General features: G+C 45.0%; 1 protein-coding gene across 2 annotated transcripts in view; it reads left to right on the forward strand.

The window, feature by feature from the left end:
• The window catches only part of NDUFS1 (NADH:ubiquinone oxidoreductase core subunit S1), a 568511-nt gene that overhangs the window by 118895 nt on the left and 436807 nt on the right, over window positions 1-12809 (forward strand). For both annotated transcript variants that reach the window (XM_085648921.1, XM_085648922.1), the window contains one exon: window positions 9047-9138. In XM_085648921.1, coding sequence (XP_085505047.1) covers window positions 9047-9138 — 92 coding nt within the window. The remainder of the gene's footprint in view (window positions 1-9046; window positions 9139-12809) is intronic.

Consider the following 12809-nt stretch of genomic DNA (forward strand, 5'->3'; position numbering starts at 1 on the left):
GTTTCTTATCTTATTTCAGGAAGTTTACTACAGTGGCCGTTTTATATGATGGTGGAATTTTACCTCCTCTCAAAATGTGGTTAGTGAGCTTCAGTATTTCAGAAATTAAAACCGGTGAGAACTTCTTATAAAATGTGGCTGGTATACCATCCTCCCCACATGCCTTTCTGTTGGCTAAGGATTTAATGACCTCTTTGACTTCCTCTAAGATGGTCTGTAGTGTCAGTGGTCGTCTTAGTCTTAGCTTGGGAATGGGTATTCTGCTCAAAAAGAGATTGTGGTTCATTATCAGCCTCCTGCCCCACGCTATACATCAGCTCTTAATGTTTCACAAATTAACTTGGATATGTTTAGAGTCGGCAATCCTAGTCTTAGTGTCTTCCTCATTGAGTGACATGATTGTATTCTGCGCCAGTCTTTTCCGAGCCTGCCAAGCTGACAACCTTTCGACATACTCCCCTTCTACATATGCCTTTTGTAAATAAGTGCTATTGGAAACTTAGGCGCTCTCCTTTTAGTTATCTCACATTAATTGTTTCGCTTTCCTGAGCCCTAGTTTATTTGTATGAGTTCTACATCTTAGAAACTCCTCGCTGGCTGACTTCAGTCTCAGTTCTAACTCTGCTCTCCTTTAGAACCGAGACATTTTTTTTCCTAATGCTCCTGGTGGGAATACATGCAAGGATGGTTGCTTTGAAAGCATCCCAACGTGTTTCTACACTAGTAGTGCTCGTGTTAAATTTATAATCATCAATGATTTCCTTTCTAATCCCATCAGAATAAACCTCGTCTTCCAATTTCGCCTTGCTGAAAGACCATCTGGCCTATTCAATGTAATGCCCGTCTGCAGGATTTCAACTGATGAATGATCAGAGAAACCATTGACTATACGGTTATAACTGCTAAACCGTAAATCAAAAGAGAACAGAAATTAATCTAGTCTCGCCGCCGATTTGTACCTTTCGGAAATACATGTGTACTCCCGTCGAGCTGGGCATTTTCCTCATCATAAATTAAATAAATTAAGGACTTTCATGTATTCAGCTATTAAAATGGCAATGTTAAGCTTATTCTGTTTACGATTATTGGTGGAGTAGTCTAGCTTTGGGTTAACAAGGAAATTGAAATCTCCTCCTATAATTACTCTCTCGGGAATAGTTATGAACGACTGAACCAGCTCTGCCAACGGGCCAGGGTTATCGGCCATAGGGGAATAGATTGTTGCAATCATTGTTCAAACATCGTTTATTAGCCCACTATCCCATGCCCACCCCCCTTCCTGGTCTGTTTGAAAAGTACTAATGTCGTATTTAGGATGATTATTTATGTAAATCGTGAATCCCCTATGGGCTGCCCTCGTGCTGGATATATACACGGGAACCCAGCCCAATTTTTAAACATTGTGCAACTTCTCTTTGCCTCCTCCCTGAAAAAAGTCTCCTGAACCAGGACAATATCAGGAGAGAGACCTTTTAACCAATCTTTGATTGCTTTGACCATGGGCTTGTTACTTAAGCCACTAGCATTAAGCAAAATGATTTTCAAGCAATCATCTTGTAACCTCATCTCCTCCATTCTTATTTGACTTGTCAGGATTTACCCCAGCTTTGTAGGTTCAAGTGGGAAACGCACTCAAAGCCACTTACCATAGCTCCTTTTGAATAGCTGATTATTATGCATGGATAAAAATGTAACCTAATACTGGATTTCTGTATATGTACACATTGTGTACCGGGCAAATGTTGAATAGCAAATAAAAACCTGACTAGATACTGCAGTCAATTCCCTTAGGAGATAAGACTGATTTGCCGTGTAGTGTGGGTGATCCTACTCAAAGTGCACAGTGATCCCTACCCCATCCAGTGAGGGATCTGCCCGCTACACCCCTTGGATCTCCCATACCTAACAGGTGCCCTGTAGAAAGCTGGCTTTTTATAGGATCCTATCAGAGGACAACAGGAATACAGTTTCACAGGTGAGTATACAACTTACAAATCCAGTCTTTGTGGTTTAAGGTCGGCACTGGGCAACGTTCAAGTTGGGACCAAAGGTACCCCACCAGCAACACAGGGGCGGCTGGATGAAGAGGTCACAGTTAAGGTCAGACGCCCCATGTTAACCAATGGAGACGGGGGATGATAGAAGATGTGCTGCTCTCAGGTGAGTAAAGTGGTGTCAGGAGTCGATCTCCTGAAGTTAAGGTAAGCACAGGGGTGCCACAAGACAGCACCAAACTTACACCCACAGTGGCGGCATTGTGCAGTGTGCCAACACAGCATTGGATGCCCAATGCTATACAAAGGAGGAGATCGATTTTGAACAAAGGCTGCAGGCTCGGGCCAGGAGGCCGGACAAAGAAACCCTCAGCTGCCCGGATAAGTAAGGATGCTTGGGGACATAGGGACTGCATTGTTCAAGCTTCCCAAGGCCCAGTGGCTTCAGGTGCAGGGGTGTGCTTTGGCGTTGGGAAACATCTTATTGGGCAGGTCGCGGTCAGGGGCAGTCTTCAAGTTGAGGCTGCAGGCGTCGAGGAGTAGTTCGACAGGTGTCAGCCCACGATGGACATTGGTCAGAAGCACTGGGGAACCTTCGCAGGACCAGTGGGTCAGTTGGATTTGGGCCATTGGCAGAGGTGGATCCGGATGTGATTTTAGATTTCCTAAGGGCAGAGTTCTTTTTCTTTGCAGTTGGTTTCTTCTGGACAGGTCCACTGTGCAAAAGAGGTTAGGAGTCTTTTTAGAAGGTAGGCAGTATCACACCCCTCTTCCCACCCCCCTCCCCCCCCCCTCCCCCTCCACCCTACTGCACGGCGAGTTGCTCTGCTTCTGTAGGGTCTTTGAGGGCTGCAGACAAGCTGGTAGGCTTGGGGCATAGTCAGTTGGTGTCTTCAGTCTTCGCTGCTGCACAGCTCGTCTTCGTTGGTCATTGAAATCTGGTTTCAGGGTTTCGGGTAACCACCTAAATACTAGATTTATGGACGTAACAGGGGAGTAACAGGTAGGGACCAATGGGTTCCTTACCTGGGATGTCTAAACCCACTATTATGCCACACTCCAGTGGGAGGGGGCATAGCCCTAATTGGTTAAGTCCAACCATCTTCAATATGGTGGGCACTGAAAAGTTTTTTTGCCTCCAGCACCTGAGGGGTGGAGTTGGTAAAGGGGAGCACACCTCCTATTCTTCCTAAGTTTTCTCACCGGTTCTCCAACCAAAAGTAGGGTTTAAACCCGGGGTGCCGATCTGCTGTGAGCAGCAGGGGCTGGGTCACATTGCAAAGGTGGCAGGCCTTTGAAACTTCCCTCTCGAGCACTGTGCCAATCCTGGGGGAAGAGGTGTGACACTACTGCCCAGGATGGGCTTTGTTTTTTGTCCTCTGAGAACAGGGGCTCTCGATCCAGGGGTCTAGAAACATGTCTGGTAGTGGCAGGCTGCCTAAAGCCAGTCAGAGACCACACCATGGTTGGTAGGTTGTCAGGGGGCATCTATAAGGTGCCCACTTGGTACATATTTTAATAAAGCCCACACTGGCATCTGTGTGGGTTTATTAAGAGGAGTTGTTTGGTACCACGGACTACTGGATTCAGTGAAGCCATCATGGTGCTGGGGAACTCGAGATGTTGAGTTTCCAGCCCATCTACTCTCTATGGCTTCACAGGCACTTACAGTATTCATAATAGACTTAAATATTATAGGGGCATATGCCCACACCTGAGATATAGTGCACCCTGCCTCAGTGCTTGTAAGGGATGCTCGAGGGGGGACTTGCCTATAGCTTAGGTAGTGCTGGTTAGCATGGCACAGGGGCAGAGTGCCATGTCAACTTGGTCGATTTTCGCTGCACCAAGGTATGCAAGCTGCAGTGGCATGGCCTTGTTGAGGAGTCTCTAGGGGACTCTCTTCAGTCCCCATGCCCTGGGTATCAAGGGTACCATTTACTAGGGACTTATAGGGGGCTGAGGTTGTCAATTGCTGTACAGTTTTAGGGAAGAAGCACTGGCACAGGGAACCTCATTGGCTGGGACCCTGTACACTACAATCGACACCACATCATTTTCCATGCAGAAAGTGGGGGGCTAACCATGGAAGGAAATGGACTTTCTCACACGCCCTGTTCCTTCGCCTGGAAGCTCCTTCACTTCTGCCCTACTCCAAGTGGGACCCGCTCACCTTAATACAGTTACCAAATAGGGTTTTAGGTTATACTAGCTTTTACACACCTGACTACTAGTGTCAGCTGGTTTTAGATTTGTTGCCAAGATTGTCCATGCATCTCTAACATCCTAAAAGATACGAAACGGTCCCTTATACATATTTTTGAGCTTTGCATGTGCCCCTCCAGGCCTAAATTGACTCAAAGGGCTTTAAAACATTTTCCGTTGCTGAGCTGCAGTTATAGACCTATCTGAAAACCCACCAAGCTTTGTGCTGTCTGAGATGGGAAGCTCGTTATGCTTAATTCCCGCTGCCAGAACCTACCCCTTGATCCTATAATCACTAAAGTTCACTAAGATAGTCCGTGGGTGTTTCATATTGGAAGTGTGCATTGAGCTGGTACTCTTATATGCGCGCAAAATTGTCAGGTCTTTATCTGTCTGTCAACCAGCTTCACTGTATTGAGAGATCCACCCTGAGATTCATCCTCCTGGGTATTTCGGAAGAAGTGTAGTTTGGGTCGTATGCTATGATTTTCAAGGTCTTCAACCTTGTTAGATAGCTGTCGAATTTCTCTCTGAGCAGGCGATAGATCAACATCTTACGTCACCGCTTCATCTTCCAGAGCAGAAATTCTTTGTTCAGCTTCCTGCAATCTCATGCGAAGTTGCCTCAGAGTTTTATTTTGATTTCTCTATAGCCATTGACTAAGCGCAGCTGTTTCCTTCCTCTGTGTGCATTTTAAATCTTTAATTGTTGTGGATATTCTCCAAACGGTCTGTTACTGTTACTGACATGAGCTTCTCCTATGGCAGCTCCGGTATCAGCTTGGGCTCTTGGCTTGATTCTGGTTCTGCTCCCATTGGTACCCTCTGGGCCTCCCGAGTCTTGCACTTAGTGATTTCTTCCGTATCTAGGCTTGCCAACCCATCGAATGTGGAATATAGAGTTAATCTCAATCCAGATCCACTCTGGCCTTTTTATGTGTACATTCCGGACTGCTTGGGAAAAGAGCTGGTCTCTTGAGTCTCCTTCAACTCTGGTTTTGCCGCCCTTACACTTATTATTTTTGAAAAGAGTATATTGCTCAGCCTTTCCCCCTTATTTGAGTCACTCTCTACTTCAATCAGCAGGGTCGATTGGTCGCTTGGCCAGTCCATTGGCGCTTTTGTAGAAGATTCTTTGGCTGCGATTACCTGTGCTGGCAAATCTGGGTCCGAACCACATCCATTATCTTATTCAGAGGTTGAAATTGAGACCCCGCTAGGGCGAGCTTGTGATTCAGCAATCGAGGAAGAGCTTTTTAACACTTCTGAAAAAGAGGCTGCCTCAGAATTTGTGGAATTAAGCAAGCTATCTATGCTTTATCTCTCGTTAGCGAGACGCTCTTTAATTAGAGCAGGCATCTGCATCCTAGTCAAGGTAGCTGGTGCTTTCTCGGGTTTTGCCAATATTAGCCTTCCCTGTATTCCCAAACTTTTCCCATTCTGCAAGACCATGGCCATACCCTCACTACATATGGAGCTGCTCAGCGTGGCTTCACAATCCTACTTCAACATCTACCAATTGTCTTTTTATTACAAAATGTTTGAAATAAATCCTCAGAATCCTGGTGTTTTGCCACTAACTCCCTTCTACTTTACTGATGGATTTTGGCTCCTGCTAAGTTGTTATGGTCTCTCAGTGACGCCCACTGCCCTATTGACCTTGCCCTCACAAAGGAACACTATCTAAGGCCCGTGTGTGTTTGCCCTTGCTCACTGTGCCACGGGATTCAAGCTAGCCTGGCTGATGACTGGTAATACCCTGCAACCGGTCCCAGGATGCTTTTTTCTGGTCCAGGGAGGACCTGGCCTGGCAGTTCAGGCTGGACTGTTCCCATGAGGAACAGGGTCAAGACTGATTTGCATATGGCTGGGTCGGCATAGTGAGCAAAAGAACGATGGATTAAACCTAGATCTGTGTCTTGGGGTGTGTGGTTGAAAAGTTTCAGCACTTTGTCCATCATCTTGTTGTTTGCTGTGTTTACCCAGCAGTCCGTTGTTTTACTTAGTAATCTCCTAATGTCACTTCCTTGAGAAACCGGAGTCTCCACAATTAAGTTACCAGTTGTCAGTTGACAAAGTTACTAGGAAACTGAATACAGGTGGGCCTGACCATGCCAATGCAGATGTCCTTTCCTGGTTCTTCCACTTAGATGATAACTACCATTATAAAGGTTAGTTGCTTATGACGTTTTGTCTGGAGGTGAACCATGCAAGGAAATGCCTCTTTTTGTATGGTCACCCCAAGTTTTTGGACTCGATGCTGTTGGTTTTTCGACTTTGAGAGTGCACTGAAGTCTGCTAACCAGACCTCCATGCCTGTGCCCTTACCTTTAACTCCTTCCATGCTCATGACGAGCTGAGCTCGTCATGAGTCACAGTGGAGCTGTGCTCATGACGAGCAGAGCTCGTCATAACAGCCGCAGCCCGCCCATGCGCGATAAATTCCCCACCTGTGCGGGAGAATTAATCAGTGGGCGGGGTCGGGACAAGCTCAGCTCGTCATGAGCACAGCTCCACTGTGAGTCATGACGAGCTGAGCTCGTCACGAGCACAGCAGCGCTGCGGACCCCCCCGCACCATGGGGGAATTACCCCCGCAGCGAAGGGGTTAAACAGGTTTGTTGAATTGGCTCATACCCAAATGGCTAAGCTAACTTACCTATAAGCTCCTAGTAAATGGTTTCCAGGGCATGTAAGTTAGATGGTCCGTGCCCCCCCTGGGATTGGAGCACTGGTTGTGACATCCTGGGTGTGACACAAGTAAAGTGAGACTCCCAACCCGCCGTTTACAGTGCGGAAGAGCAGTTTAAATGGCTAGCCCAACTTTGCCATTTAAAGTAATGGCAAAGGCCGACTTCCCCCCAGTATTTGTGTACGTCACTCCTATGGCAAGCTTATCAAGTCGTAAGGCAGGGTGCCACATATCTTGTGGGCAGAACATGTAACTTTACATCTTCTGATAGTAAAAACGCGAAACATTTATTTTTACTGCAGAAAAATTTGGTAGCTAAATTGGTGAGTACAGAGTTGCACTCTGACCTCTCAGCTGTACTCTGGGACGGCATGACCATGGTGGTTCATCCAAGGCATCAAACAACTTGTTACATTAGCCAGACTGGATTCTCAGATCAATATCATGTAACAAGTTGCAGTGTGCAACTTTAGTAAAGTTGCCACTTTCTTATCATTTAGTCTCCTACGCCCATACCAGTGGCACGCAGGGTCGCTGAGACAGCTTTCAGCCCTCCTGAGGAGACGTGCTAACAATTTCCAGGAAAGGATATAATAGGAGCCTGTTCTGGAAGAAGGTGTCTCCGTCCTTGTGCAGGAAGCCATACAGGTGTTGTTCAGGCTGGCACAAGGGACAGGAGAGGGGAAGCCATTTGCCAAACCAGTTTTTCAGGGGTGTGTAGCTCCCTTGGTAGCCACACCTCTGTGTTGAGCTAGGGAGCTTCACACGCCAGGAGAGGGGTAGTGCCTTAGTGGAAGTGGGCAGAATGGTGCAACCTGGGACGCCCGGATGGCACATTTTGCTGGGGGGGAACCGGATAGCCCATTGGCTACCAACCACATCCTGCCTCAGGACATTTTCTGAGCATAAATAGGGCACCCCTGGCACTCCAAACTCAAATCTCGACTGGACTGGAAGAAGGACCGAGGAAGGACTGTCCTGCTGCACCGTGAAACAAATAAGAGACTGTACCATTGTGGACTGCACCTGCTGTACCTAGTGGCTCGCAAAGGATAGGAACTGTGTCCTGCTCAAGATGGAGTCCTCTCCAGAGCCCAGCCAAGAGACTCCAAGGGCCAGCTGACTGGCCTTCAGTTCGCAGCACAGGGACACAACAGCTGGAGAAGTCTGCTGTGGCAAGTTGGTAGCCCAAAGTCTTCAACACTCTGTTGTGCAGCAGCTGGGGCCAGGACCCGATGCACAAAGTTTCACCCAGGAAGAATTAATCGATGCCCGCAATACTGGACGACTGGTAGTCCAGTGGCGACTGGATTTCTGCCAGCACTGAGAGGACTTTGAAACCTTCAACATCGACCCTTTGACCAAGATCATCTCACCCGCTCCGTGGACCGAGGAAGTCGCAGCAAGACCCCCATCAACCGCTTTGCATCCAGAGCATCCTTCATCCCCTGCATCAGGACCACTTCTATAAGAAAGCCCTGCAAAGGATAAAAGGGCATGGGACTGACTGAAGACTGCTTCACCTGCTGAGGTAAAGGTTTCTGATGACCTTGCCGGTCCCCCTCACTGGCTTCCTACTGTAGTTGGTTGCCTAAAGTGACTCCAAGTGACCACATTACAACTAATTCAAACCTTTTAAGGAAAAATGTTTTTAAGTGTCATTCGTTGAATTTGCCAATGCTTGTTTGGGGTTGAGTGAAATGCTTTGATTTACTATACCTTGTAAATTCCATATTTCCGGAACCCTCCAGTGAATACATAAAAATGCAGTCTATTTTAATAAATTGATGTCGGATTTCTTTAGTCGTGTTGTTTTCTTCAGTTGTTTTGGTGCTGTTTAAATGCCTTACAATTGTTCCTTTGTGTAAACCTTGTTGCACAGAGGCACAGCTAACCAGGGTTGAGCTGAAGGTTTGACAAACAAAACTCAAGGGTCCTAAAGGGGTTGGTAAGTGTATTACGCGATGAGGTCGCACAACCACACCATTTAATTCCCCTCCCACCCTCATTTTCTCACGTGGTTTGTAGCATGAAGTACGCGAGTCTAGTATAGTGTCCTTCTTGGTAGTAGGTTCTTTCAGTTCGTAGCTGAAAACTACAGTAGAACATCTTGGATTCGTTGTGTGATTCTTTTTTTTTTTCCTTATGTTTTGCAGCACGTTCGACAGCCACTGCTGCCAGCAACCTAATTGAGGTGTTTGTTGATGGCAAGCCAGTCATGGTGGAGCCAGGAACCACAGTGTTACAGGTAAGAGACTTATCCAGCACACAAACATGTCCTGTCACTGATCCACAAATTGAGGAAAGAGGCAATGTGTATCTAGGCTATAAATCTTTATGATGTAGTTAGTAGTTCTTTCAAATTCATGCTAAATGTATGCCTTTAGCGAATAAATCTAATTAATCAAAAGGTACAGTTTTTTATTTCCGACAGTATGTGCAACTGTAGAAGGCCTGATTTTGAGGAGGTGCAAAGTGCATCACCCAAGCACCTTGCAAATACTTTCAAAGGCACACACCTGATGAGCATTCACTATCCAGGCTGTGGCGCTTTGCATCTTGCATTGGTCTTAGATAAAGGCTCTGCTGTTGAATGTGGAATTCAGTGCACAACGTCTATCATTGCCATCCCATAGGGATATGAAGCACATTGGCACACATACATTGCAAAACTACTGGTCTGAATTATCTTGTTATATGACCTGAAAAACACAGAAGGAACGTACCACTGTGCACTGTTGCTGATTGGTGTGAGCCATGCATGATTTCTGGGAACACAGAGATTCATGGTGTACTTTGTATCCCATGAAGGAAAGTTCAGAACACCAGTGCAGCACATAAAGAGCCTCCCACCCACTGTCCTGCAATCCCGAGGGTGACTTTCATTTACTACAGGCATAGTAATAAAATATCCTTTGAACATCTTTATTGAAACTATTGAGAGGATGAAATGATGAAGGTTTACACAGCTGAACGCTTTCCAAGAAAGGTTTATTGTATATGTTGAAGAGAGCCGACCCGAGCAAGGCAAAAGGCAACATCCAACTGACATCCAACCTAGACGCAGCTAGGCAACTATAAGCATTCCAGATGACATAGAGCCATTCTGCTGCATGCTCTAACTGAGTGACATCACCACACACCTCCCTTCTTTTATTAAAATAACACTTATAACATAGAATAGAATAATAAGCAGATTACATAAATACAAAATCAACAGTTGAAGCACAGCGAACAATAAACAGTCCCACTCATACAAATTCTCGTAACCAACTTGGTTTGACACGATCCCTGGAACTTCTCCTGACACAACCATCCCCTCCTAAAACATTTTTGTCATTTGTTACCCATCCTTGTGAAAAGACAGGATCTCTAGCCACACGAGAGATGTATTCAACCAATTGCCATTGCTTAACTTAACAGCATTTTTCCTGACCTCGACAACTTGTTGAGGATCCAAAAACTTTGAGAAACCTTTCCTGACAGATACAGGATTCTTTATTCTCACCCAGTCTCCAACCTTAATTTTGTGATCTTCATTCCTAACAGTGAATTCACTTTTTTTTTTACTTATCTCATAAGATTCTTATTCGCAGAATCCCAAATACTACTCATGTCACAGCCCTGATGAAAAGACTTCACCATCCAAAAATGATAGACCTGTGAAGAAGCTTTCCTGCCTCTCATGAGTTCAAACGGACTGAAATTGGTAGATACATGAGGAGAAGTACGGTATGACCACACAAGATCCTTAACTGCCTGAAAAACACATGTGTTCGATCTGTAGGCAGCTTGGACACATTCCACAATAACCCTATTGAACCTTTCAGTTTTACCGTTGCTCTGTGGATGATAAAGAGGAGTTCTTGTGTGCTTGATACCACAAGAATGCAAAAAGTGATTCATTTCTTGCGAAATAAATTGGACACCATTGTCCGTGAGGATTTCCTCTGGAAAACCTTCTCTGAGAAAAATCTTATTAAGACAGTGGATGACACTCTTCGAATTTGGTACACCAATTGGTTCAACTTCAACCCATTTAGATAGATGGTCCACAAGAACTAAAAAATATTTTGAATTTGTAGGAAGAACATGAAATGGGCCAAGAAAGTCCATACCTAATTTTTGCCAAGCCCTTGCAGGAGGGGATACAGGATGTCCAACAGAACCCTCTAGTACAAGACCCTTATCACTAGCACTACATCGTGCACACTGTCTGACCAAATCATCCACCTGGATGTCCATTCTAGGCCACCAAAAATCTGACCTAACTTTTCTTTTGATAATGGTAGAACCCAGATGACCAAAATGAGCGTTCAATATAATTTTTTCTCGATAACAAATGGGGGGTACCAATTTGTCACCCCTGACAACCTTTCCACTCTCGAGAGAAAGTTCACTGTTAACTTTCCAGAACATTTGAAGATCTGGAGAAAGACACTTCTCTTTTGGCCAACCTCTTTTAATCAGAGAAACTACTTCATTAAGAATGGTATCTTTTTCAATTTCAGCAACCCAGTCATCCTCCGCAAAAGACAAAATCTCACGACTCACACAAGCTACAAAACACTCTTCTACGTCATTTTCCCATTCTTGTTCATCTTCATCTGTGATTGGTAACCTAGAAAGACAGTCCGCTCTACTATTCTTTCCCCCTGCAATATACTCCACAGTGAAAGAAAATTCTAACAATTTTGTTGATAACCTGGCCAAACGAGCAGTAGTGCGTTTTGGATTTTTCCCTGATAGAATATCAACTAAAGGCCGGTGATCAGTTCTTAGAATAAAAGATCTTCCCCACACATATGACTTGAATTTTTCCACACTCCAAGTGCAAGCTAGTAGCTCTTTTTCAATTACGGAATACTTCCGTTCAACTGGACGAAGAGTCCTGGATGCAAACCCTACCGTGTGCTCTCTAACTTCAGCAAATTGCGAAAGAACAGCACCCAAACCGTACTCGCAAGCATCAACTGTAACCACAGTTTCGCTACCCTCTACAAAGGCTTGCAAAGCTGGAGCTTGTACAATGTGATTCTTGATACACTGAAACCCCTTCTCACACTCTTCTGACCAAATGAAAGTTGCTCCCTTTTTAAGTAGTGCTCTAAAACACTCAGTTGTTTTTGCAAAATCCTTCAAAAATTTTGCATAAAACTCACAGAGACCTAAGAAGGACATAAGTTGTTCCTTATTCTGTGGGGCAGGTGCTTCTATGATAATCTTAACCAATCCTGGTCTGGGCTTGATGCCTTGTTCAGAAATTATGTGACCTAAATATTCAATCTCCTTCACTTTAAAGGAACATTTGCTTCTTTGTAGGGTCACTCCTCTACTTTCTAGTATCTTAAAAACCTGTTCAAGAACTAAATCATGTTCACCCTCTTCCTTAGTAAAAATAAGAATGTCGTCCTGGAACACTACGACATTGGAATTATCTCTGAACATTTCTGTCATAAATCTCTGAAAAACCGCAGCCGCAGAAGCTAGACCAAAAGGTAATCTGCAGAATTGGAAGACACCATCAGAAGTTACAAACGCTGTGAGATGTCGGGACTGAGGATGAAGTTCGACCTGATGATAAGCCGCTTTGAGATCCAGTTTAGTGAAAAATGAGGAAGACCCAACTTTGGCAATAAGGTCTTCAATGCGCGGAAGAGGAAAACCATCAACCCAGATAGCCTCGTTGAGACTCCTCAAGTCCACACACATCCTCAGGTCCCCAGACCTCTTTTTCGCCAAAACAATGGGAGAGAGCCAGAGAGTGGACTCGACTTTCTCAATAATGCCTTGTTCACATAAAGTCTCGTTTGGAAAGGTCTTTTCTAATACTCAATGGAACGTTGCGCAACTTGTGTTTAACTGGAACTACATTTTCCTTTAGTTTAATAAAATGTTGAAAATTTGTAATTCTACCTA

The sequence above is a fragment of the Triturus cristatus genome, chromosome 3_2, assembly GCF_964204655.1.
Source record: "Triturus cristatus chromosome 3_2, aTriCri1.1, whole genome shotgun sequence".
Classification (NCBI taxonomy): domain Eukaryota; kingdom Metazoa; phylum Chordata; class Amphibia; order Caudata; family Salamandridae; genus Triturus; species Triturus cristatus.